A 26,847-nucleotide genomic window follows, 5' to 3' on the forward strand; every position below is an offset into this window, starting at 1 on the left:
TTAACAGTCTGGTTGGGGAGAGAAAAACCATACATAAACAACAGAATCTGCTGCTAAAGTTCACGACCCTGAGGGGTTTAACAGGCATATGTGGGGAGAGAACAGTGGCCTTTTTTTTTTTTTTTTTTTTTAAAGATTTTATTAGAGAGGGGTGCCTGTGTGGCTCAGTGGGTTAAGCCTCTGCCTTTGGCTCAGGTCATGATCTCAGGGTTCTGGGAGCCCCGCATCGGGCTCTTTGCTCAGCAGGAGTTGGCTCCCCCCTGCCCCCCGCCCCTGCTGACCCCAGCCTGCCTCTCTGCCTACCTGTGATCTGTATCAAATAAATAAATAAAATTTCAAAAAAAAAAAGTTAAAAAAAATTTTATTAGAGAGAGAGCACTTGAACTCTGCAAGCTCTTCTCACCACTTTATAGTACCACATAGTGGGAGGAGGCAATAATTGTCTTCAGATGTTCTCAGATGAACCACACAAAATAGGTTTAAGTACATCTTTATTATATTAAGGTTAAATCAAAGGGAAAGCCTTCATATAAAACACTGGGAAAAATCACTTAAAATATTTATCCTAAGGGTTAAATCCAATAGGAGGTAGAACAGTCAAATGGCTTCCATTGGCGCTAGGACAGCTTTAAGGGGTCATCGCAGGCAGACAGGCAAGCCATATGCCACAGGTGCGGCCCCAATAAGGTACTTCAGTCGGGGAGCCTGGCGGGCCTGGTTGACGTAGTAGAGAAGGGGGGCTCCTGGGCCTGCTCCAAGCCAGCCCTGTAGCAGGGCCTCTGTGTACCGGTCGATGTCACGGTCAGTCACATCCCAGAGGTTACCCAGAAACAGGGGACTGGGAAAAGAGAAGGAAGAACTACAAAGTGAGAGCTTTAAAACAGAATGCATAGGCAGACATGACTGGCAGGAGTGGGTGAGGAAAGAGAAATGAGCCAGAGGGAAGTGCCCTGGTCCATGGTTCCAGGAGGTGGGGCAGAAGAGGACAAAGATTAACGACCCAGGCATGCCATGGAACTAGAAGAGGAGGAAGTTGTAGAACAAAATGGGCGGGGGAAAGAACCTGGGTGGGAGCAAGGATGGGCACTCAGGACTCACCAGCCAGCCATGATATACTTGAGCACGATGCCAGCCCCTTCCAGCCTTCCATGCACAGCCAGGGCTGCGCTGCTGCAGCCGAAGAGCAAGGCCACCGCCCGGCAGCTCAGCCGGAGGACGGCCTGTCCATCCAGGAAGCGGGCTCCAGCCCCGTGCCCTGCATAGCTAAGGCAGAGGGACGTGAGAGGAGTCTGACCTAGCAGCACCTGGCCTCTGCCATGTCTCCAGGGCTGTCCTGAGTCAGCCAGTGGCTTTAAAGCCCCAAAGCAAACTATGGTGATGCCCTCTTTCAGGCCCGTCCATCTCCCCACCTCACCGCCTAAAGCACTCACATATATAAATCATGTTCCGTCAATGCTGCCTGCGCTTGTTCTGGAGTTGGCACTTCCCCAACCACTCCTTTCCAGCCAGCTTCACTGCAGGGAGAAGGTAGGATTAAGAACTGGGGTCAGCTGGCAAAGAGGGCAGAGGAAATCCTAGGGAGAAGGTGGGTCACACCATTTGATTCTGCAGGAAAGGACATGTTAACCTCTTCTGTGGTCTCTACCCTCCCCCACCCCTTTCTTACTTTTACCCCACTGACCTGCTAAAATGGGCTCGAAATTGCTCTTCTGTGCTGGACAAGTTATTGTGCGGGTTCAGGACATAGAAGGTATTGCGTGGATCTACCCCTTGGCTTAGCACCGATGAGGCCCCAGACTGAGAAGATACTGGTGATCAGGATCCTGGTCTGGCCAGAGGGCCCAAGCTTCCACAAACTCCAAACCCCTTTCCACGAAGAAGCCATCAGTCCCCCCGAGACCCTCTCTTGTCTTCCAGATCTCCACCAATCAACAACCATTCCCCAGTCCCTGAACCCCACCTCTTTAGTGATGGAGTAGCTGAGCAGGAAGCGGAAGGAGGGCAGCCGAGTGACAGGCAGTGCTCGGAGGCTGGGCATGTTCTCCCAAGGCAGCTTTTGCAGGTCCTGGGCAAAAAGCACACTGGGCTTACTGTCCCCATCCAGGCATACATGAGCGTCAGAAGGGGCATGGGGGTGAGTTGGTGCCTACCGCCCACCAGACACCGCCCCTCCAGCCCCTAGCTCCTTACCTTGTCCAGCACTAAGACAAGGTGCCTATTGCTTGGGACTATCTGACCCTGCAGATGTGCTGCTGCCTCACTCAGAAGCTCCTGGGCTTGTTCTGGCCTCGCTGGACACAGCCCATAGGCCAGGGTCTGAATGTCCTGAGCAGTGAGGGTACTGGTGCCACTTAGCACGATCTAGAAGGGCAAGAGCGGTCGATGAGGGCCAGAGCTCCCATCTCCACTCAGTGGCCAGAGGAAAGAATTAAGTCCAACTTCCTCCCCTTTCCCTGATTTCTCAACTCACTTTCAGCAGAGTTGGGTCGGGATATTTCCAACCACATTCCTGCAGCAGCTGTTGGAGGCGGGAGGCCTCCTGGGCAGGGCCAGGGTCCTCACTGGATGGCAGCAACAGTCCCCGCCAGCAGCCCAACACATGTTTCTCTAGGGAAGTGATGAGAACCTGAATAAGGAAGAACAGAACCTTCAGTCAGAGAGGGGAGCTGAGTTTCTCGCCCACAGGCACCAACATTTTGGACATGGGGAAATGGGTTTTCTAATGTATTTGCCTTATATATCTTCCTGCCAGTTAAAAAGGCAATAAGCTAGAGGGATGTCTCGATGGCTCAGTGGGTTAAGCATCTGACTCTTGATTTCAGGCGATGGAGCCCCATGTCAGGCTCTGTGCTAGGCCTGAAGCTTTCTTCAGATTCTCTCTCTCTCTCTCTCTCCTTCTCCCTTCCCCCTCCTCTTTCTATTCCTCTCTTAAAAAAAAAAAAAGGCAATAAGCTAGAAACATTTTTCATTTGCTGAGACTGTAAGATGATTTAGTACATATCACTATGTTTTGACAAATACAAATAGGTGGGTGATGAAAGCTAAACGCAGGAAGCCGATTCTTGGGCTTAAGTCCCTTTCCTTGTATGTATCTTTACACATTCTGTTGCCATAACATCTTCAGGTTTTTGGCTCTTGTTGAAAGTCTTCCCCAGGGGACATCATTTTTTTTTTTTAAGATTTTATTTATTTATTTGACAGACAGAGATCACAAGTAGGCAGAGAGAGAGGGGGAAGCAGGCTCCCTGCTCAGCAGACAGCCTGATGTGGGGCTCCATCCCAGGACCCTGGGATCATGACCTGAGCTGAAGGCAGGGGCTTAACAAACTGAGCCACCCAGGCACCCCAGGTAACATCAACTTAAAAAAAAATTTTTTTAATTAAAAATTATTTTCTTAAAATATTAAAAAGTTTTTTACTCCTATACTTCCTGAAAGGATTTGAGGTAACACACAGCACTGGCCTGCGACCCGTGAAAGAGAAGACACTGATACCCCAGGGTCACTCCCAGGGCAGGCCTGACCCTACCCCATCCCGGGGACACACACCTCCATCCTATGGTCCAGTTCTAGCCGTCCTGTCCACCACTCTCGCTTGTCGGTACAGCTGCTGTTCTCTTTCTGCTCCTTCTGGATGGCGTCAAACTCTTTCAGGGCTGAACTCAGAGGAAGCTTTGGGAGATGGGACTGTGAGCTTTCTGCCAGTCCACACACTCACCATTTCTCCATCCCCCAGCCCCAGAATCAGAGTAGCTTCACCAGAGGCCTACCCAAGCCCAACTTTGCTTGCTGGCCCAACAAACCTACCTTGTTCTGGGCAGTGGGGATCTGCACAGTGACTGGGGGACTGCCTTTTTCCAGCCGGGTCAGCAGGAGGGTGTCGCCCACAGTTCCAGGCTGGAGCGTGGCCAGAGCCAACACACACACGGTCACTCCTGACACACAGAGCATACCCAGCATCATTTCAGCTCTTACAAGGAATTCCTGTCTGTCTTCTACACTCAGTTCCCATCTATCACTCAGGACAACTCCAGCTCCAAGAAATCTTATCTTCTCACTAGAGTTCAAGGTGCTCTCCCTTGCCCTAACAGCACCCTGTGGACAGAGAACACATCTTGTACTTCTTTGTGGCCCTGACAGAAACAGAAGTTCCTACACAGAGGGAGGCACTCAAATCATCCATTAACGGGCTTCATGTTAGCATAGTGAGTCTCCGGACACCTGAACCTACCCCTAAGGAAAGACACTGAACCTGCTAGTAACTCAAAGTTGAGGTTTAAATTTTAAAAAGGGCAGGGGGGCGCCTGGGTGGCTCAGATAGTTATGCATCTGCTGAAGGGAGTTCATAATCCCAGGATCTGTCCTAGGATCAAGTTCCTCATTGGGCTCCCTGCTCAGCTCAGAGCCTGCTTCTCCCATCCCCACCTCCACTTGTGCTCTCTGTGGCTATCTCTGACTCTCTCAGATAAATAAATAAAATCTTCAAAAAAAAAAGGAAAAAAAAAAGACTTCCAGATTTAGGGTAGTTCTCTTTGGTGAGAGTAACAAAATGACTACTCAGTGAAAAAGTATGACATGTCCTTCCATAAAGGTGACAGAAATCTATGTTAACTAATGCCTTAAAGTTCTCCACCTAACTCCTTAGTGAGAAGACGCAAACAAGGACAGAAGAGCCACCGGAGCCTGCTACTGTACCACTGGGGATCAGAGCCAGGCGCTCCTGGAAACTCTCCTTCTCCAGCTCAGGGAATGGAGCAGATCCTGCAGCCTGGAAGGAAAAGAGGTGCTGGATGCGGGCCAGGGGGACATCTCCAGGTCTCTCCTGCAGGCTTAGCCTCTGCAGCTGGTCTGCGATTTTGAGAGATCCCCGGTGCTTCTGGGCCTTGCTGCGGACAATGCAAGTGGGGGTGAGTTCTCCCTCCTTTAAAAATCTAGACTCTCCCTTCAGTCTGCCCCAGCATGGGCCTCAGGGATTGTGGCCACTCACCTGAGCTGCCTGTGGAGGTGGGTGAGCAGCTGGTGGCGACAGGTGATGGACACAGACTCGGTGACAAGGCAGGCAGTGGCATAGGGATCCCGTTGGCCCAAGCACAAAGCCAGGAAGCGGCAGAGGTGAGCATAGAGCCCACTAGGAGGGCAGTGACTAACGCCACGGAAAGCAGTGGTCAGTAAGTCCAAGATGGAATTCAGGGTAGACAGACCTAGAGGAAGGTGGAAGATACTTGCTATGGATGAGTCCCATACTTCTTAGCTGGTAGAACTTTTCACGAAAGTTCCAGGTTTCCAAGGCCTGAACCTCCTCTCCCACTTGGAAAATAAAAGCTATCATTTACGAAGAGCAATGTGCCAAGTGGGACTTACGCAACTTACATCAACTCACTGCATCCTCCCAAACCCTGTTTTACAGATAAGCAAACAGAAGCTCAGAGAGGCTGAGTGACTTGCACACAGCTAGTGGAGAGAGTGCTGGGAATCTTAACCTTGGTTCAAAGGTGACCAGATCTAGGTGGGGATCCAAAGACAAAATGATGGACAGGCTAGGAGGGCATCAATATCAAGAAACCAAGAGGCTGGGCTCCTGGGTGACTCAGTCAGTTGGGTGTCTGCCTTCGGCTCAGGTCATGGTCATCTCAGGGTCATGATCTCGGGGTCCTTGGATGGGGCCCCGCATTGAGCTCTCTGGTCAACAGGGAGTCTACTTCTCCCTTTCCCTCTGCCCATCCCCTCTACTCATGCTCTCTCTTGCTCTCAAATAAATAAAATCCTTATAGAAAAAAAAAAAAAGAGAGAGAGAGAGAGAGATCTAGCCTCGCCCTCTCCAAGTGAGCAGACCCAAGTGGTCAGCATATTCACCAATGGATGCAGGGGCTGAGGGGAGTCGGAGCCGAGGACCAAGGTCCTTGTCTCTCTCCTTGTCTGGGCATGGGATGGGCAGCTCCTCTTTGCTGGAATCACGTCTCAACACTTCACATTCTCCTATGGCAGTACCAGGTCCTGGAGCTGGTGCCTTCCCACCTGAGGAGACAACATGATTTTTTTAAGGTTCCTTCCTTCTGCCATTCCCTTTGTTCTTTCTAGAATCCAGTCCCAGAGCCAGGAAAAAAAAAAAAAAAAAAAAAGCTTTATTTCTGTACTATCTTTGGCCCCCGTTATTTTTTGTGCTTTGGTCCTGGGGCAACCCCCCAAAAACGCATGCAGCTTCTCCCTCCCACCGTTACCCTAATACCAGAGGTGGAGTCTTCCTCGTCAGAGCCCCTGAGGATCTCAAAGCTCATTTCCATCTCGTCGTCAGTCATTTCCTCCTCCGGGATGGTCCTCATGATCTCAGAGCCCAGCTCCTCACAATGTACTGATGTCACTTTCTTGGCCCTCCGGCTCCGGCCACCGAAGCCAGGTCGCCTGGAGCCACTATCTGGGGCTGCCACAGAAACAGTCTTCGAGCCTGAGCCTTTCCTCGCCCGGCCCCGGCCCCGGGAAGCAGTGCTGCATCTCTTGGACTCCTCTGCAAGCCGTGCCTCAACTGAGACAGGGTCTTCCAAGTCACTGTCATCACTGAAGTTCACCTGGGATGGGTGGGAAAGTGGAAGGAGGCGTTAGTGACAAGACATCTGCCAGCAGGTGGCACTGCAGAGGCACATTCACAGAGGCCTTGGGGGAAGATTAGAAATTAACCTCTCCACCTTAAACCCACCACACTCCATCAAAGGCAGGGACTCTTGGGTATAGAAGGAGACAGAGGAGGGAACAAAAGAGAAGGGGGAAGGATGAAAAGGGAAAGGAATCACTGTGTTAAGGACAACTCCCTCTGTCTGAAACAAAGGTAGACCTGGCTCTCTCTGGAAGACATAGGGATCCTGCTGCAGTAGAGCTAAAGGTCCCTGCAGGCCCTGGGAAGCCATTCCACAGACACCTACTCTGCAGAACTCTCCAGAACCACCCCACCTGACACCACCAGCACCCAGCCACAGTTCCATCTCACCTTGAGGCGCGTCTGGACCCTCTGTTGTACCCTCGGGGCCTTGGGAACCTCAGCCTCAGGCTTTGTAGTGAGGACTTCCTCAAACACAGTGAAAGGGACACGAGGGCCTGCTGGCCTGACCTGGCCTGGGGGCTTAGGTGTACAGGGCAGCCCTCCACCTTCCAGACCTTTCAGAGAGGTATTATGGAGGGATGGGGTAGAAGAAGAGGTTGCCCGTTGACGCCCTCTTCCAGAATGTTTTTGGCTCCGAGGCTTTGAAGGCTCTGAGCCTGGGGAGGGTTTTACAGGTGGTGGCTGCCAGCCCCAGGAGCTTGCAAAGAGTTGAGCAGTGCAGGAACCGAGGCCAGCCAGCTTTGCCAGGGCCCGAATCAAGAGCAGGCTGGCTCGCCAGGGCTCCAGGTAGGGGACCCGCGCTGCCACAAACTTCAGCCCTGACTCCAGGACCTTCCCCAGGCTCTTGTTTGATGGCTGGCTCAGGCCCTCCAGGGCCAGCTGTGTGTAGGCCTGAGCCAAGATCTCATCCAGGATCCTTGGGGCAGGGGAGGGGTGCGCCTTGTGATTCAAGGAAGTTTGTAGAGCTCGGGTGAGGCGATCAGTGGCTGCAGGGCAACCCTCCAGCACGACCTGCAGCAGATCCAAACCCTGGGCCTCATGGCCCGTGGCCAGCCTCACCCCTGCTGTGACCAATGCCCAGCGCAGACAGACTGCGGAGAGGATGGGGCTGGCACACAGCATGCAGTCACAGGTGGGCAGGTGTGTCAGGAAGCCGGGGCTGGGCTGGGGCTTCATTTTCAGTTGAGGGGAAGAGTTAGTGGAAGGGGCTATAGGGCCAGGCTCCTTGGGTACAGTGGCTACCAACTCCAGAGCCGGGCCTCTTAGGAAGGGCTCCTCTTCTGGAAGCTCCCGTGGACGATGGACCCGGGTCCTCTGCTTGCCCTTCTGCAGATGGAACTTCTTCACAGAGTCCAGGCCCTGGGCTGGTCCACCAAACTCTGGGGAGAGTGCAACCAGAATTACAAAACTGGGAGAGGTGCTGCCGAGTACTTCCTGATCTATCCCCGGGCCCAACTCCCTCATATAGGTGTTACTGACTGACTTACTACTTGTATGTATTAATGTATGAACATACTAACTATTAACACAGCTTGTTATTTTTTCGATAAAATCCCTAATGTTTTCTTCCCATTCCAAGGAAGATTAACACAACCCATAAAGCCCCCATATCTGCAGCTGAGATGGCTGCATGGCTCAGAACAGCAGGCCGGCACCAGGAGGTCTGTGTCTCAGTCCTGGCTCCTGCCCCTAGCTAGGCCCATAATCTGGCCCCAAACACTGAATTTCCCGACTTCCTCATTTTACAAATGAAAGAAAATCTATGTGACCACCTGACTTTCCAGGTTTTCTGTGGGTCCATGAAATACTAGAGGTAAAAGTGGCTGATAAGAAAAAATGTTCCAGGGCGCCTGGGTGGCTCAGTGGGTTAAGCCACTGCCTTCGGCTCAGGTCATGATCTCAGGGTCCTGGGATCGAGTGCCGCATCAAGCTCTCTGCTCAGCAGGGAGCCTGCTTCCTCCTCTCTTTCTCTGCCTGCCTCTCTGCCTACTTGTGATCTCTCTCTGTCAAATAAATAAATAAAATCTTTAAAAAAAAAAAAAAAAAAGAAAGAAAAAATGTTCCAGGGGCGCCTGGGTGGCTCAGTGGGTTGGAGCCTCTGCCTTCAGCTCAGGTCATGATCCAGGGGTCCTGGGATGGAGCCCCGAATCGGACTCTCTGCTCAGCAGGGAGCCTGCTTCCCTTCCTCTCTCTCTGTCTGCTTATCTAACTACTTGTGATCTCTGTCAAATAAATAAATAAAATCTTAAAAAAAAAGAAAGAAAGAAAGAAAAAATATTCCATAGACTATTTTACTATTAACTTAAGCTCTCCCGAGGCCTCTACATTAGTGCTGTCCAACAGAGTAGCCACTAGCCCCACGTGGCTACTGAGCATACGAAATGTGGCCAGTGACAGGGAAATGAATTTTAAATTTTATGTGAATTAAATTTAAATAGGTAGCAGCACCTGGCTTGCTCAGTCAGTGTAGCATGAGACTCTTAATCTTGTGGTTGTGAGTTCGAGCCCCAAGATGGGTGTAGAACCCACTTAAAAGTAAAAAATTTGAAAAATTGAAAACTAAGTAAGTGCAAGTAGCCAAAATGTATTAGCACTGAAAACTAGAGGCAGGTAGGGTTAGTTGTGGACAAGTCATCTGAAAGAGGGAAACCAGTGATCTGAGTGATATAGAAGGAGCTTTGCCCAGAGAACCGGAAGTAAGACTCCGATTTCGAAGGGCACCACACTAAAACATACAAAGGCGTGTTGCAGTGTGTGGGCCCGTCTCGCCACCACCTATGGGTGCAGGGGGTGGGGTGGGGGCATGGCGGCTCACCTGTGCAAGACTCGAGCAGGAACAGAACTTGCTGCAGGTCTGACTGGCAGAGGTCAATGTCATTTCGTGCCAGCTCCAGTTCCGCTTTCAGCACCAGGAACAGGGTACACCTTGTTGGGGGAAGAGATGACAACCAGTGTGTAAGCCTTTGTTTTCCCAGGGTCTGTCTTTTGGCCTCTCTGGCAGGCACAGCCCTGGCAGTCTCCTAGCCTCTGAAAGGCCTCTCCTGCCTCCAGCTGAATTTGAGGCTCCCTGAGGAAAACCCTCTATACTGCTTTTGCATCCCAAGTCATCCTTGCATACAAGGACAGGATTTCCCAAGGGAAACAAAAAAAGGATTTTGTGGGCAAAGGGATTTAGGGAGACACGTACACTGGATCTCTCTTTTGTTGAGTTATAATGCTTATGAGCACACTGAAAGACCTAAGAAATCTTATAGGAAATAAAAATGTCTAGCCTTGGTTAACTCAGCACGTCCCACTTCCTTACCATGGAACGTACTCTCCCAACCCGTCCAAACAGAACACATTAACATGTGGAAGAGTCTGGAAGTCCAAGGCCCAGCGTGCAGGCACCTGGGCTCTGGACTTGGCCTCCTCCCGCCTGTACTCACTGACGTGGCAGCTGCAGCTTCGTCGTGAGTTTCAGGGCCTCCAAGCAAAAAGCCTTGGCTTCGCTCACACTGCCCAGACGGCCCAGGTGGGAGACCAGCTTCTCTGAGCAGCTCAGCACCTCTGTCAGAACCTGCCATTTTTGTACCAGATTTTCACCTGCCGCAAAGGAGAGAGACAAGGCCGTCGTCACTCAGTTGCAGCCCGACTCCTCTGGAAGCAAAACTGGCAGAACGTCCCTCCATCTAGCCTGCTCCTGCCCACGGGGCCTCACTCTCTGCCTCAGACTCACCAGAGTCCAGAAATGGCGTCTCCACAGCTGCCTTCTGAATCGAGAGCACATCACTGCCCATGAGGAGGAGGATAATGCTTCGGAGGAGCTTATGGGAGTCGATGAGGGCAATCTCTGGTGTCTGCCAGCCTGTTGGGGGGAAGGGGTGGTGGGGGGTGGGGGAACAAGAAGGGAGATGAGGCAGCAGCAACTGTTACCACTTTCACCTTCTAAGTTACCACATGCCAAGCCTGCTGCCACTCCTCCTTCTGTGCCTAAGGCAGCAGAGGGACTCAGTCACAGAACTCTTTCCCTCAGACCACACAGGGCCTCAGAATCCTTGTCAGAACAGCATTCTAGTCAGGTACAGAGCGGTCAGTCAGGGAACAGGCAAACAGAAACTCATATGCTACCCTAGGCCTACCCCAGGCAACCTCTGGGTAGGCTAGTTCACACAGGTGGAACACCAGAGGGGACAAGGGCTTGAGAAGAGCTGAGAATGGGCAGGCCACCAAAGGGGATCACAAAGGGCCATCATCCCCTCTATTTTTTCACCTTGGGCACAGAGCTGCTGCCTCAGGGAGGCTGAGAGGCTGTCTGACGAGAGGCTAAGGTAGAATGCCACCAGCTGCAGGGCCTGGACACGCAGCAAATACCAGGCCTTGGATGACCTCTGGAGGGTAGGGTCCCGAAGCACAGACAGCAACAGAGAGGCACCCTCAGTCACCTGGGAGATGAGGAGGGCCAGAGGAGAGTGATGAGTGAATTCAGGTCAGCAATTCAGAACTTAAAATGCCCCTGCAGATCCTCTGGGCCAGGCCTGGCTTTTGAGAATGATCAAAGATGTGGAGAAAACTGTAGCCTGACAGGACATAAAACTTGGCCAAGTTCACACAGTTGGTTTGTGAGAAAACTCAGGTCTTAGGCATCCTAGTTGATTTCTACTCTAGGGCTCCAGTGTCTTCCCAAGGTCATTGTCATCCTGGTTTCCAGTCACAGGACTAGATAGTGTGACTGAGGAGACTGGGAAAGAATGGGAAGGACGTTCTCTTCTCCTTTTCTAGAAGAGCACTGGTGACATTTCATTGGAGAAGGCAAGGCTAGGAAACAGCACTGCTTCTCTAGGTCAGGAATATTCTTTCTAGCTCCAGGGAAATCTCCAAAAATCCTTCCAATACCTGGGGACTTTGGGGATTAAGAAACTGAGAAATACCTTCTGGTGAACACAGTAGAGTTGACTTCGAAGTAGGTCACAGGTCAGCGAAAGGAGCAGGTACGTGTCAGTGGTGTGATCGAGAAGTTTCAGGCTTGAGTCTGCCTCTTCAAGGTGTAGCTAAGGAAACAATCATAGGGTGTGTGAGCATGCTGATAAAGAGAGGCAGCCAGGCTTTTCAAATTAAAGTGGGTTAAAGCACTTGCAAGTGAGATGCAGAACACATGCGATGGAATAGGAAATTATTTCAAATATTATACTCTACATAAGAGTGATTCATTCAGGGGCGCCTGGGTGGTTCAGTGGGTTAAGCTTCTGCCTTTGGCTCAGGTCATGATCTCAGAGTCCTGGGATTGAGGCCTGCATCAGGTTCTCTGCTCATTGGGGAGCCTGCTTCCCCCTCCCCCTCTACCTGTCTCTCTGCCTACTTGTGATCTATCTCCCTGTCAAATAAATAAATGAAATCTTAAAAAAAAAGAGTTATTCATTCACTAAAATGTTCAGTTAGTATCTTTTGGTTAACCACTATGCTAGAAAGACATAGCTGAATAAGAAGTAAGCAGGACTTGGGACGCCTGGCTGGCTCAGTAGGTGGAGTGTACAACTCTTGATCTGGGGGTTGCGAGTTCGAGCCCCACGAGACATTACTTAAAAATAAAAAATTAGGGGTGCCTGGGTGGTTCAGTGGGTTAAAGCCTCTGTCTTTGGCTCAGGTCATGATCTCAGGGTCCTGGGATCGAGTCCCGCATCGGGCTCTCTGCCTGCCTCTCTGCCTACTTGTGATCTCTCTCTCTGTCAAATAAATAAATAAAATCTTTAAAAAAATTAAAAATAAAAATTAAAGGGGCACCTGGATGGCTCAGTCAGTTAAGCATCCTACTCTTGATTTCATCTCAGGTCATGATCTCAGGATCTTGAGATCAAGACCCGCATTGGGCCCCTCACTGGGTGTGGAACCTGCTTAAGATTCTCTCTCCCTCTGCCACTTCCACCACTAAAAAAATTCTTTTTAAATTAAAAAAAAAAAAAAAAAAAGGAGTAAGTAGGACTTTCAATCCAATACCCTGCAGTGCAATAGGGATGCAGGCCCACCTTTTGTAATCAGGACACGATGTCATTAGTGGTATGGGGACCCAGGGAGTGTAAGGGATTCTGCCCTTGAAGAAGAAGACATATAAAATATTCCATGAAGGAGGGGACAGTTGAACTAGGCCTTGAAAAGAAAGTAGAAGATGGCTGAATAAAAAAAAAAGGGAGTAGGGAAAGTATACTTAGGGTGGAAGGACTAAGACAACCAAAGACAGGAGGCATGTACAACACTGTAAAGTAACTCATGTGGATAGATATTAATTTCCAGTGGGGGGTGGTGGTAGTGAGGAAAAGTGAGCTAGAATATAGAAGATGTGTGATACCAAGCAAGGAGTTTAAAACAGCATCCTTCAGGTAATGGAGAAAACAGTGAAATCCTGATGCAGAAAGAAAGACAGACCAGATCCAGAAAGATCATGTTAGCAGAAGTTTAGGAGACAAAGTGCAGAAGGGAGAAGCTGGGGGGGCAGGGAAACCAGCTGGGTGTCAGCATAGTCCTAAGCAAGCAGAGAAATGGCGACCAGGGCAAGTGGTGGGAAAATACAGGATTAGCGGCCTATTCCTGGGGCAGGATCTGTAAGACTTAGCGAACAATGGTTTTGCAATGAGAAGGAAAGGCGCTTCCTCTTCCCACAGATGCCTCCCAACCACTCCACACTTTACGATCCTCCAGCAGGGTGTGGTGGTTGAAGGCAGGGAAGATGCCCATTTGGTATCTTATCTTCTTTGGGAAAAGATGCATCACTAAGGCCGGTTCTCCCCTGCAGCTCCAGGCTTGGCTGGCTGGGCACTCACCTGGGCATAGCGGGGACAGCCAAGGGTCAGCAGCAGCTGGGCGGTGTGGCAGGAGGCAGCAGTGGCTTTCGCGTGGTCCTCCAGTCTCTGGGAGACAATCCGTACAAGCAGGAGGACCTCCAGAGCCTGCAGGGGCTGGTCATCAAGGAGCGGGAAGTTTACCCACTCCTGCTCAAACCTCCATCTAGACCATACCAGACCTCGGTTCCCCAGCCCTTGGAGACCTCAGTCTGACCTCAGAGCCTAGATGGAGTGTGGCTCCAGACAGAGCAACTGCCAGCCACCCTCAAGGAATGGGAGAAGACAGCAGCGAGGGAGCCTACCATCTACCCTCCTGTCTGAAAACATAGGTGCCAGGGAGCATCAATGGCTAGGATTTACTGGAAGCTTACTCTGGGCTAGGGTCCGTGCTGAGAGGTTTACCTGGGGTGGGGGATGGGCAGGATGGGTGAAGAGGATCAAGAGGTACAAACTTCCAGTTATAAAAAAAGAAAGTTGCGGGGATGAAAAATATGGTGTAGGGAATAGTCAATAATGTGATAACGTTGTATGGTCATTACGCTCATCGTGGTGAGGACTGAGTAAGGTGTGGCATTCCCAAACTACTATGTTGTGCCCCTGAAACTAATAGAGTATTCTTTTTTATTTTTTTAAAGATTTTATTTATTTATTTGAGAGTGAGAGAGTGAGAGAGAGCATGAGAGGGGAGAAGGTCAGAGGGAGAAGCAAACTTCCCATGGAGCTGGGAGCCCGATGTGGGACTCGATCCTGGGACTCCGGGATCATGACCTGAGCTGAAGGCAGTCGCTTAACCAACTGAGCCACCCAGGCGCCCCTGAAACTAATATAGTATTCTATGTCTGTTATACTTCAGTTAAAACAAGTTTGATAGGGCACCTGGGTGGCTCAGTGGGTTAAGCCGCTGCCTTCGGCTCGGGTCATGATCTCAGGGTCCTGGGATCGAGTCCCGCAACGGGCTCTCTGCTCAGCGGGGAGCCTGCTTCCTCCTCTCTCTCTCTCTCTGCCTGCCTCTCTGCCTACTTGTAGTCTCTCTCTGTCAAATAAATAAATAAAATCTTAAAAAAAAAAAAAAAAACAAGTTTGATAAGATGAAATCAGAGAGGGAGACAAACCACAAGAGACTTTTAACTATAGGAAACGAACTGAAGGTTGCAGAAGGGGTGGAGCGTGGGGGGATGTGGACCAGGTGATAGGCACGTGATGTAATGAGCACTGGGTGGTGTATACAACTGATGAATCATCAAACTCTACCTCTGAAACTAATAATACACTGTATGTTAGTTAACTGAATTTAAATTTTAAAAAAATTTTAAAAATTAAAAATGTGAAGGAGTGTCTAGCTTGCTCAGTGGGAAGAACATGGGACTCTTGATCTTGGGGTCCTGAATATGAGCCCCACATTGGGTATAGTGATTACAAAAAAAATAAACTTGAGAAAAAAAAACAGAAACGAAACTTCAAAAGTAGGGCGCCTGGGTGGCACAGTTGTTGGGCTCTGCCTTTTGCATGGGTCATGATACCAGGGTCCTGGGATCGAGCCCCCTGCTTGGCAGGAAGCCTGCTTCTCCCTCTCCCACTCCCCCTGCTTGTGTTCCCTCTCTCGCTGTGTCTCTACCAAGTAAATAAAATCTTTAAAAGAAAAAAAAGAAACTTTAAAAGTAGAGTCATAATAAAAATATCAAATTGTCAAAAAAAAGAGGTTCATGTGCATCAACTCATTTAATCTTCCTAGGGTCTCTACCCTGAATTTTCTAGATGATGACAGCCTAAGAGACTATGACTGACATGGGCTCAGCTGCTTGTCTGAGTTCCCATTACAGGAATGCCATAGAGCAAACACTCAGGTCCAGGACTGAGACAGCTTCCCCCAGTCCTCATACTAGAAATATGGCCTAATGGCTGCAGGAACAAAGGTCCTTTATGTGTCATGTCCTTTTTCGGATGTTCTCTAATGTGGCGGCCAGCAAGGAGCGTCAGGAAGTAAAAGTATAAAACTGGGCCTCTTGGTGTCTCTGTATGTTTCTGAGCATACAGGTCTCAAACTATCTAAGAATTAACAATAGTTATTGCTGACACTTGACGATTTGGCTCAGGCACAACACATGTCATCTCACTGAGTGCAGACGACGCCATGGTATAGTACTATTATTGTCCTTGTTTTAGAGATAAGGAAACTGGGCTTAGGAAGTTAAATCACTTGCCAAGGTGAGTTACTAATAAAGGATGGAGCTTGGATTTCAACTTAGGGAGGCTGGTGGTAGAGCCCGCACCGTGTTCCATGGCTTTTCAGCAGATTCGCAGGCCAAAGAAGGGGAAGGAGCTAGGCTTCTGGGCCACATTAGCGCCCTGCCTGGTTACCTTTGCCGACAGCTGATAGAGGGCTGCTAGGGTCTGTAGGGAGGTCACTGTCTGCTGGAGACACCGGACGGCAGGCGCCTGTGTCTTAGTAAGCACCTCCTTCCAAAGGGCCAGGGCTTGGTCCAGGCATTTGGACTGAGCTAGAAGTCAGAAGAAAGGGACCAGCCATTCTCTCAGCATGGGCTATCTGGGGAGAATGCAGCCTTCTTCAGTCCACCCTCTTCCCTCTGTGCCCACCCTCCCACTCTATGGACCCACCTCTCCCGCACTCTGGGTCCCCATTCTGCTCCGGGGAAGCCATCGGGGAGACCCTATCCCCCCACACTGCATTCCCAGCCCTTACCAGCGTCGGCCGCGAGGTTGAAGGCGATGTTACTGTACAGGAAGCGATCTTCCTGAAGTTTATCTTCATAGTTCAGGTCATTGACTTCAAATTCCTCCAGGTGATTAGGGGCCTGGGCTCTCCGATCCCGCTCCATACCCTGGATGGGGAGATGAGGATAAAGAACAGGGCAGGCGTCCGCTCAGTGTGAGCCTGAGGCACATTCTCCCTGGACCAAGTTCTGCATACACACTTACTTCCTGCATCTTGGCCTCCAGAGTACAGATGTAGAGCCATAGCAGGGCCTGGGCCTTATCATCCAGAAGCTGATCCTTGGCCTGGGGCTCAGGCCTCACAGACTCCAGAAGCTGCAGGGCTTCCTGGACAGCATCCAGGGCCGAGCTGGAGGGAGAAGGGCACAGAAGCTGGGCCCACGACAGGTAGCTGCCCAGCATCCTGAGAAGGGCCTTCTGTAGGACAGCCGGCCCCACCCTCTGATGGAGCTCCTGCGGCCACAAACTGCAGGGGATGCTCAGGGACACAGCGAGGGAAACAGCCTCTGAAGAGGGTCAGAGGACCTAGGGCAAGGAGCAGGAGTGGCATCCCCAACTACTCTTCCTCACCAGTTGGTCTGCTGGGCAAAGTCGTGGTAGCAGAGCACCTGAGCGAGTTCCACCAGGTGGGTGGCTCGAGCCCAGGCCCCCACTGGTGTCTCCTCAGGGCTCAGTTCCAACAGGTCACAGATGACATTGAACCGCTCCTGCCCCGTGTTTGCTCGCACAGCCTTATAGGCCTGCAGCTCCTCCCTCAGCAGGAAGACCAGGGTCTCCGGGTCCCAGCCACTCAGGCTGTCTCGAAGAGTCCTGAGAGAAAGCAGGCCCAGCACCAGGTCAGGGAGCCCATGACACATGGACCCTCTGCCCCATACCAAGGAGCCCCAGCCTTGGCTTGCAGAGAGATTTGCTAAGTTTTCAGTCCTGAGGGTGCCTGGGTGGCTCAGCTGGTTAAGCAACTGCCTGTGGCTCAGGTCATGATCCCAAAGTCCTGGGATCAAGTCCCACATCTGGCTCCCAGCTCCATGGGGAGTCTGCTTCTCCCTCTGACCTTCTCCTCTCTTGTGCTCTCTCTCTCTCAAATAAATAAATAAAATATTAAAAAGAAAAAAAAGTTTCCAGTCCTGAAAGAAAGAGCGCTGCCTGTCGCCCCTGCTTCCCTAGTACCCAGCATAGCTGCTGGCCTATAGTAGGCACCTGACAAGTAACACTGACAGCAGGAGTCAGTGCCTTTTCAGATGGAAGGCTGACCGAAACCATGTATACCAACTGCCATCCTTAGCCAGGGAGCAAACACAGTTGCCTCTCTCCCCCACCCACTCACCTCAGCTGCAGCTCCTTGTCTCCTGCTTTGGCTGCGTCCATCTTGACCCGAACCCAGAAGGTGACTGGCTCAGCCATGTGCTGGGAGCCACAGGGCTGCAGGGCTGTCAGCCACAAACTTACCATCTTGCAGCCCTGGGCCTGTTTACCCAGTTTCTTCAAACTCTCTCCATGTAGCCGGAAGCACCGGTGCAACTGGCCAGAGAAAGCAAACAGACCAAACTGCGGCGAGGGACCCATGAGTCTTTAACAGTGGGTATGTGCCCACACTGGTACACACACCACAAGGTGGGCCTCGGGCCCCAGCCCCAGCCCAGAGGCAGAAGACACCCAAGCCCTAAATGTCCAGGACTCCCAACCAGAAGCTTCAATCCACACCCGCCACATACTTCTGTCCACAGCCCTGAAGCCCTGCACCTCTGCTGTAAGCCCTCTCCCAGCAAGTCAGCGCCTTCTCCTCGGTCAGAAATGCCAGGCTACTGTTGACTTCTCTCCCTCCCTCACAGCCAGTCACTTGCCAGATTACTCCTGGACTTCTTGTACCCATCCACATCTCCCCATCCCTCAGGAAGCTGCTTTGGTCAGATACCCACCCTTCCCTGCCTGGGCCGCTAGAGGGGTGCGGGGGCCCAGCATCGTCCTTGCACTCTGTTCATTCACCACAGTGATGCCGGAGAAACTCCAACTGCCAATCTGGTATCACGCCTTCCCTTCCACCCTTGAGAGGCTCCTCAGCCTCACTCAGGATGAAACCCAAGGCCCTCCACCCCCTATGGCACCTACCAATCCCAGTCAACCCATCATTTCGTGGGTATCCCAGCAGTGGTCTCACTCTGGCTACTTAAAGGACCTCACAAGGGAACTCTGAAAAATTTCAAGTGATTCTAGTGTGAAACCAGGTTGAGAACCACCAGCCTGGGACATGGCTAAATATAAAAGGTAGGACAATGCAAAGAAATTAATAACAGTACAATTAATAACAGTACAAGTGGGGAACACTGCCCCAAGTACTGGTCCCTACTACAAGACAATGCCCTGTCCAGGCTCTTTCATGTCGCTCAGGTCACCAACATTAACAGCCCTTCCTGCCCTCGTACCTTCTCAGGAGGCACCTTGGGATAGGTGGCTGGCTTCGCCAAGCCCAGGTGCTGACAGAAGGGCTCAGAGATGGCACAGGCCTCGGCGTACAGCTTATGACTGTAGAAGCTATAGGCCAAGTTACTGGTGTAAGAGGCTGCGGAAGAGAGAGAACAGTTAGCAGCCGAAGAGTTCTCACTGGCTTTTCTGTTGGAGAGATGGTAGAGAGGAGCTCAACCTGGGGTCGGCTCAGCAGCTTCCAGATCAAAGAGGAACCCCTCTTGCTGGGGGATGAGAAAGGGGCAGCTCTAGCCTTCCTGCTCCAAGTAGGCCCATGAGGTCCGTTCTGGTAAGGCAAACCCACACCAGCCTGGGTGCTTATTTATTAAAAGGGCCCAACACAGGGCCTATCTCAATTCACATACCAATTTTTGTATTTATCTTGCCCCAAAGGGCAGCAATTTTGGGGAAACACTCTGGCCTGTCCCTTACCTCCTTCCACGGAAGCCACCCTAGTAGGCTCCTTGCTATTCCTTGCACACACCAGAACAGCTCCTGCCTTAGGGCTTTGGCACTGGCTATTTTTTCTGCCAGGGATGTCCTTTCCCAGGCGTCTACATGGCCAACTTCATCATATCCTCCAAGTTTTGTTCATGTCACCCTCTCAGTGAGGCCTATTCTGACTACCCTATTTTTTTTAAATAATTTTTAAAAGATTATTTATTTATTTATTTGACACAGAGGGAGATAGATCACAAGTAGGCAGAGAGACAGGCAGAGGGAGAAGGGGAAGCAGGCTCCCTGCCAAGCAGAGAGCCCCATGTGGGGCTAGATCCCAGGACCCTGGGATCATGACCCAAGCAGAAGTCAGAGGCTTAACCCACTGAGCCACCCAGGCACCCCCCTATCTGATTTTTTAAAAAGATTTATTTATTTATTTATTGTAGAGAGAGAAAAAGCATGAGTGGAAGGGGCAGAGTGAGGAGAGAATCTCAAGCAGACTGCACTGAGCGTGGAGCCCGACATGGGGCTCAATCTCATGACCGTGAGACCAGGACCTGAGCCAAAACCAGGAGTTAGATGATTAACCCACTGTGCCACCCAGGGACCCTGTGACCACCTTATTTTAAATGGTAACTTGCCAGCTCACCCACCCTGCACTCCTAATTCCCTTTCTTATCCTGCTGTACTCTTCCTTTCCCCCCATATTTCTTATCATTTCCCAACATATTGATAATTCAATTATCCTATTGCTTATTATCATTCTCCCCCAACTGGAATATGGCTCGATGAGGAGGGATCTTTGTTTTGTTTACTGATAAACCCAAGTACTCAGGACAGTGCTTAGTACATGGTAGGTACTCAACAGATATTTGTTGAATGAATAAAATTTTCCTAGATTTGAGTTTATACAGCTTCTTGGCTGTCAACATGGATGGTTGGGAAAAAATTCAGTCTTTAATATTCTGGGAAGAATTTTCATTCTAGTAGTTTTCGTGACTCCTAATCATATTTTCATCTCAGTGGGTAGGTTCAACCACTGAATGTATGAATATGAAAAGTTCTCCAAAATCTTCCAATGACAGAACTCACTGGGTTTGAATAACTTAAAGGCCATGGTTTTTGTAAAATGAGGGGGAAACATAATAAAATACAAAAATAGGAACAGCTGGGTGGCTCAGGTCATAATCCTGGAGTCCTAGAATGGAGCCCAGCATCTGGCTCCCTGCTCCACGGGAAGTCTGCTTCTCCATCCACTTGTGCTCTCTCTCACTAACTCTCTCAAATAAAGAAATAAAATGTTTAAAAAAAATACAAAAATAGACAAAACTAACCTGTGCTGTTGGCGGGGGTGGTCACAAAAAGGGGGGCAGAAGGACAGACTTCCCGGGGTCTAAGTCTTGTTCTTACTTTTTTTTTTTTTAAAGATTTTATTTATTTATTTATTTATTTGACAGACAGAGATCATAAGTAGACAGAGAGGCAGGCAGAGAAGGAGGAGGAAATAGGCTCCCTGCTGAGCAGAGAGCCCGATGCGGGGCTCGATCCCAGGACCCTGAGATCATGACCTGAGCTGAAGGCAGAGGCTTTAATCCACTGAGCCACCCAGGTGCCCCTAAGTCTTGTTCTTACTTTTTTTTTTTTAAAGATATTTATTTATTTATTTGTCAGAGACAGAGGGAGAGAGAGCGAGTGAGCACAGGCAGACAGAGAGGCAGGCAGAGGCAGAGGGAGAAGCAGGCTCCCTGCCGAGCAAGGAGCCCGATGTGGGACTCGATCCCAGACCCTGGGCTTAACCCACTGAGCCACTCAGGCGTCCCAGTCTTGTTCTTACTTGACCTAAATGTTGGTTACAAAGAATGTTCACTTTGTAAAAAATCCATCAAACCATATATTTATGATCTTAGTACTTTTGTCTGTACATTTCAGTCAAAAGGGTGAGGAGAAATACGCGAATTGTTTTACATATACATGGTATCTCTAAAACGACACCTAAAAAAATTAATATTTGTTACCTCTGTGGAGGGGAACTTGGTAACCAGAATTAGGAGTGGGAAAGGGACTTTCTTTTTTTTTTTTTTTTTTTTTTTTTTTTTTTTAAAGATTTTATTTATTTATTTGAGAGAGAGAGACAGTGAGAGAGAGCATGAGCGAGGAGAAGGTCAGAGAGCGAAGCAGACTCCCCATGGAGCTGGGAGCCCGATGTGGGACTTGATCCCGGGACTCCAGGATCACGCCCTGAGCCGAAGGCAGTCGTCCAACCAACTGCGCCACCCAGGCGTCCCGGAAAGGGACTTTCAACTACAGGCCTTCTTGTGCCATTTAATTTTTAAAGCATTTTTACGTGGTTCTTAAAAAAAATAATAAGTTACAAACGTTTTTTAAAATTTAAACAGAAGAGGAGCGCCTGGGTGGCTCAGTGGGTTAAAGCCTTTGCCTTCAGCTCGGGTCGTGACCCCAGGGTGCTGGGATTGAGCCCCGCATTGGGCTCTCTGCTCAGGAGGGAGCCTGCTTCCCTTCCTCTCTCTTTGCCTGCCTCTCTGCCTACTTGTGATCTCTGTCTGTCAAATAAATAAATAAAATCTTAAAAAAAAAAAAAAGATTTTATTTATTTATTTGACAGACAGAGATCACAAGTAGGCAGAGAGAGAGGGGGAAGGAGGCTCCCCGCTGAGCAAGAGCCTGATGTGGGGCTCGATCCCAGGATCCTGGGATCATGACCTGAGCCGAAGGCAGAGGCTTAATCCACTGAGCCACCCAGGCATCCCAAATAAAATCTTTAAAAAAAAAAAATTTTTTTTTAAACAGAAGAAAGGTCATAAAGTTGCATATCAGGTATAAACATTTTCTCTCTCTTTTTTTTTTTGTATAAACATTTTCATGAAAGAAACACCAAATCATATTTCAAAGTCAATGGGGAAAAACTTACATCCGCTATTATAAGTTAGCCTCATTACTTCTCTACTGCTGTTAAACATAGGCTCACTTGGGCTTACATTTTTTTTTCAGTCCTCCTTAAGTCATAAGGAACCCCACGATAGTCAGAACCATCCAGCAAGTGCCCTGTGTTGGCCTAGTGAGTGATGACCATCCCCCCCCTGCCTTGGGACCCCAGGTACTAACCGGTCATGCCCAGATAGTCAGTCAGCTCTTGGCCTGACAGGCCCTGTAAGGCCTCCAGCATCCAGACCACAGTAGATTTGCAACTTTCCACTAGCTGGGCCAGGTCGGCCCTATCAGCTACCTGAAGGGACAACAAGGGTTTGCAGATGAGAGGAGAAAGAGTTGGGTCTAAGCTGACATCTACCCCACCCCAAGCCCAAAGCCATCTCAAAGGTCTACCAAGCAGACAAGCAACCCCAGACCCCAGGACCTGTCCAGGAGTTTGGATTCTCAGACTGTACCTGACAGCCTTGTGCAAAGTCATAAACCACCGCAGTGTAGAGGTGAAGTCCCTGAAAATGCATCTGAACTAAAGACTGCTGCTGCTGGGAGGCGTCCCCACAGACCTGAGGAAGAAAGGCGTTGGTTTGAGCAGCTGAGGTAAAGTGTGAGCTCCAAGCTGAAGACTGACCCAGTGTCCCAGAGAGCAGACTCAGCTCAGGGAGTAGAAAAGAGGAATATAAGAAGGGCCACTGCCCTCCCAGCGTAGACTAGGCTGCTGGTGGGTGGGCTAGGCATAATCCAGAAAGTGACTTACCAAGGAGGGAGCTAGGGCTTTCAGATATTACCGAAGACCTTAGACTGCCAGTCTGCAGAACCACATTCCCACCCTACCTCTAGGTCTTTAACTCACGCCATCCTGCAGCTGCCGGAGGAGGGAGAAGTAGCCTCTGAGAAAAGCAAAGAGGCCCAGAACAGCATCAGGTCTGTAGCGCCTCTTGATGCCTCGCTCCAGGCCAGAGAGGAAGAACTGGCAGCTGTCATACAAAGCCCGCAGTGGGGGTGACGGGGCCTCCACACTGTCGTTCAGGAGAGCCGATGCCTTGATCAGAAGCTTGGCCAGTGCCTGAGATCCTCCCTCCCCAATCTGTAGCAGTTGAACTCCAAGCTGGCATAACTGGAGGCTGGTGGTCAGACTGGTGTTCCTTAGGTAATCATGGGCCTTCTCCACTACCCTGGTGGCCCTGGTATGGTGGCAGCTCCAGCAGAGGCGACGGCAGTGTTCCAGGGTGAGTTCCAAGAGACAGAGGGCCCTCTGGGGAGAAAGAGCACCAGGAGAACATGCTCCCTCGCCCACCAAGGCTTTGATCACATGCCTGGAGAGCAGGTCACCGAGGAAATCAGCATCTGCTTCACTCAGACCATGCCCAGTGGCATCGAATAGCTGATGGGCAGCCACCACTCGACAAGCTGTTGGAGAAGCAAAGTGGGGAACCTCACAAGGGGTACTTTCATCCTCTAAGAGCACTAGAAAGCTCAAGGCCTTCAGCCGAGCTGAGAGTGCAGCTTGCCGCTCCTCCAGGGCTTCTGCCACCTTCCAAAGCAGAGAAAAGCTGCCCAGAGCCACAGCCTCGTAGTCCTGGGGAGCAGCTTGGCGGGAGCACTGCACCAAACAGGCATGGAGGGGCTGAGCGAATCGGAGTGTGGCGTCTGGGATTCCCTGTGTGGCAATGTTCCGCAGAAAGATGAAGAGAATTCGTTCCAGGTAGAGAGGTGAGCGCTGAGGGGTGAACACCAAGTAGCCATTGCAAGCCAACTCTGCCAGTTCCAGCAGGCTCCCCAGGTGCTGAGGGCAAGCCAGCTTGGCCATCAGCTGCTGGTTGCAAGCCCTCAAGATGGCATCACAAGCTTGTCTCCTCTCGGCATCAGATCGGCAGCCAGGTGAACCAGTTGGAAGCTTGGACAGGAACTCCTAAGAGGAGAGGAAGATATGATTGGGACTACCAAGATAGGGAAAGAAAACTAGAAATGAGGTTGCTCAGGAGAGGATCTCCTATTAACCTATCTCTTAAATAAGACAAAACCAAAACAGCTCATCTTGAGAAGCCAGGTGTATCCGAACTAGACAGCACCCCTACCTTGAAGTCAGGCAGCAATTCTTCAGCCTCCTTCGGGTTGCTTAGCAAGGTCCCAAAGTTGATTCCTTTGAAGCTCCTCATGGCGTTGGAGGGCTGGGAGAAAGGAGAAGGATTAGAGAAGGCGGAGAAGATTCTAAATGGAGTTAAGTGGAGGACAGGAGAAGGGCTTGAAGGCTGCACAAGGGGGCCAAAGAATCCCATCAGAAATCCTATCGGGAGGGGCCGCCTGACAGCTCAGTTGGTGGAACATATGATTCTTTACCTCGGGGGTCGTGACTTGGAAAGTCCCACCATGGGTGTGAAGGTTACTTTAAAAAAAAGAAAAAAAAGGAAAAATCCTCTCGGGGAAAAAAAACACCATGCCAGGACAGTGGGCTCCCGTTATAAACTGACGCTTCCGCCTTTCCTTCCTCCGGGTTGATCCCAGGTTTCACTACCCATCCCACCACCCCAACGCCGCACACCTGAGGCCTCCACCGAGTTCTGCGCCCACCAAGACGTCCTGAGTTCTCCCAACTTTCTCTCGCAGAGCCGCCTCCGCCTTTCCCTCAAGTCAGCGCCGGAGACCCTCCCCACCTCACCTTGGCACGTACACACGTTTACGAGTCCCTCAGGCCTTATTGCCCCAGAGGTCGCTTCCTTCCCAGGTCCAGGACTCAGTCGACAGTATGAGTACTCCGCAAGGATCCAAGATGCAACCTTCGTTTTCCGCGCCAGCCCCCGCCTTTCAAATATGTCCAATCACCAATCAGCGAGAGCTTTGTAACGCCGGCGTGCCGCGCGGCGCTGTGGGAGTTGTAGTTTACCCGCTGTGCGGCCCTGTCACGTGATGCTGGGGGCGGGGTCGTGCTGCTTGGGCGTTAAGGCCTCTTGGGGGTGGGGGTTTCCCCACTTTTTCTGGCCAAGCCAGAGATCTCACCTATCCGTCGCTTAGTAGCTATCGGGAGGGCCAGCCCTGTACCTTCTTAAGGCTCTTCTTTATCTTCAGCGCTCAGAAAGTTTAAATTTCAAGAGAAGAGAACTAGGCAAGACGACAAAAAGAACTTGCTTGGAATTCACGCATTTTGGGTTACTGGGAAAATAGGGCGTAGCCTTTCCTGGAATTTTTTAAAAATATAAATTTCTGAGGGTACTGACAGGAGTACCACGGCGACTTCTAGCTCTCTGCCTTCCAGCCTTGCTCTTTATATCAGCTCTATCAACTGGATCATATAAGGAAGACGGAGGGTCTAGCGCTCTTGATGGGGGATGGAGGGTAGAGGGGAGGGAGGAAGAACCAGGAAAACTCATTCACTGGAATATTTCACAGTGCTTAATGACCTACGTTTGTAAGTACTATTTCCCCAAACGTGCAGATTCAGTTAGCGCTGTTTCTTTTCTTCCTCCGCCAAAGAATTCAGTTCAAAAATTCAGGTCTTTCAGTTCACTTTTTCCTGAATTCTATTGGATAATTCATCTTTATCCCTCCCTCCCTCCTCCCTTTCTTTTCCTTCCTTCCTTCCTATTTATTTATTTATTTATTCATGTAATCCTACACCCAATGTGGCACTTGAACTCAGGACACCAATATCAAGAGTGACATGATCTTTTGACTGAGCCAGTGGGCACCCCAATCATCGTCTTTCTTCATCATCATCAACCTCTTTTAGGAGCTCAGAATGGAGCAGAGAAGATTATTTTAAAAAATAAAGACAAGAACAAGAACATCACCAAAGAATCTCAATGCTGGAATGATAATACTAGTGCCAGTGCAAATGTATGTTATAAACATTACATACATAATTTTTGTAGGGTAAGGGACCAAACAGAGGTCTTTGTGAATTATGAATAAACACATTAATTTTCACACTACTCATTTCTTCTGCTTACACCTTAGCAGTTGGTGCTTATTTACACGTTGTGTAGTGAGTGTTCTAGGACTTTTTTCCTATGTATTTATTACATCTACTTGATTCTAAACTCCTTAAAGGCAGAGAATTTATCCTTTTTTATTCCTCTAATACTTCTTACAAAAAGTAGGAAGTTCCTTAAGTATAAGAGATTGATACATGCTGACCAGTATGAACCTGAGTCATAAAATTCAGTCCCTCACCTGAAACCCAAGCTTATAAAGAGCACAGGAAAGTGGAAAGAACTTTGAATTTGAGGTTGGACAGAGAGGCTGGATTCTAGTACCCGTTCCATATATTATCTGTCAAATGAGGATAGTAACATCAAGCCTCACTGCTTCCCAGGGATTCTGCTGTCCTCAAATAGAATAGCCTTGAAAGGCTTTCCAAAGGTTCTAACAGTGCTTTGCAGCCATTAAAAACTATGTCTTGTATGTACCGACATACAAAGGTGTCAGAGATACATGAATAACTGTATAGGCTTCCTGAGGATGTCAGCTGTTTTAAAGAGAGAAAAATGAGATATACTGTTCTGTTAAAAAAAAAAAGTTGCAGAAGAGAATGATTCAACACTTTGATTCAATTTTCAAAAAAGATTTATTTGTTAGAGGGAGAGAGAGAGAGAGAGAAAGCACACACATGTTGGGGGAGGGGCCGAGAGAGGGGTAGAGTGTTAAGCAGGCTCTGCACTGAGCGTGGAACCCAACACAAGACTTTATCTCACGACACTGAGATTGAACTGAGCTGAAACCAAGAGTCATACACTTAAATGACTGTGCCACCCAGGTGCACAATATTCAATTTTTATTTAAAAACAAAAACAATGGGGCACCTGGGTGGCTCAGTGGGTTAAAACCTCTGCTTTTGGCTCAGGTTATGATCCCAAGGTCCTGGGAT

At 49.8% G+C, this 26,847-nt stretch overlaps 1 protein-coding gene across 2 annotated transcripts; it reads right to left on the reverse strand.

Annotated features, from left to right (window-relative positions):
• Positions 1-474: 474 nt before the first annotated feature.
• ESPL1 (extra spindle pole bodies like 1, separase) lies at positions 475-24,777 on the reverse strand. Of its 2 annotated transcripts, none has more exons than XM_044226893.1 (31): positions 24,655-24,777; positions 24,062-24,154; positions 22,837-23,895; positions 22,445-22,549; positions 22,164-22,284; positions 18,560-18,696; positions 17,464-17,657; positions 16,710-16,949; positions 16,344-16,488; positions 16,108-16,246; positions 15,765-15,904; positions 13,386-13,520; positions 11,502-11,621; positions 10,844-11,015; positions 10,310-10,438; positions 10,020-10,176; positions 9,407-9,516; positions 6,979-7,970; positions 6,226-6,562; positions 5,853-6,014; positions 4,987-5,200; positions 4,695-4,885; positions 3,807-3,934; positions 3,549-3,671; positions 2,471-2,626; positions 2,191-2,361; positions 1,961-2,065; positions 1,682-1,797; positions 1,431-1,514; positions 1,099-1,263; positions 475-838 (listed from the first exon to the last, which is right to left on the reverse strand). In XM_044226893.1, exons 2-31 carry the CDS (start codon positions 24,140-24,142, stop codon positions 637-639), a joined length of 6,330 nt encoding a protein of 2,109 aa, XP_044082828.1. In that variant the 5' UTR covers positions 24,143-24,154; positions 24,655-24,777; the 3' UTR covers positions 475-636. The 2 variants fall into 2 exon arrangements, with proteins under 2 accessions (XP_044082828.1, XP_044082827.1); XM_044226892.1 differs by having other exon boundaries at positions 24,643-24,777.
• Between the last annotated feature and the right edge of the window lie 2,070 nt (positions 24,778-26,847).

The sequence above is a fragment of the Neovison vison genome, chromosome 12 (genome assembly GCF_020171115.1).
Source record: "Neovison vison isolate M4711 chromosome 12, ASM_NN_V1, whole genome shotgun sequence".
NCBI classification, from domain to species: Eukaryota; Metazoa; Chordata; class Mammalia; order Carnivora; family Mustelidae; genus Neogale; species Neogale vison.

Coding starts and splice junctions, on each gene's coding strand:
- ESPL1 (XM_044226893.1), bottom strand. CDS start 24,142: ATGAGGAGCTTCAAAGGAATCAACTTTGGGACCTTGCTAAGCAACCCG. Junction 23,896..24,061: donor AATTGCTGCCTGACTTCAAG/GTAGGGGTGCTG, acceptor CTCTCCTCTTAG/GAGTTCCTGTCCAAGCTTCC. Junction 7,971..9,406: donor CCTGCTCGAGTCTTGCACAG/GTGAGCCGCCAT, acceptor CACTCTCCCCAG/AGTTTGGTGGACCAGCCCAG.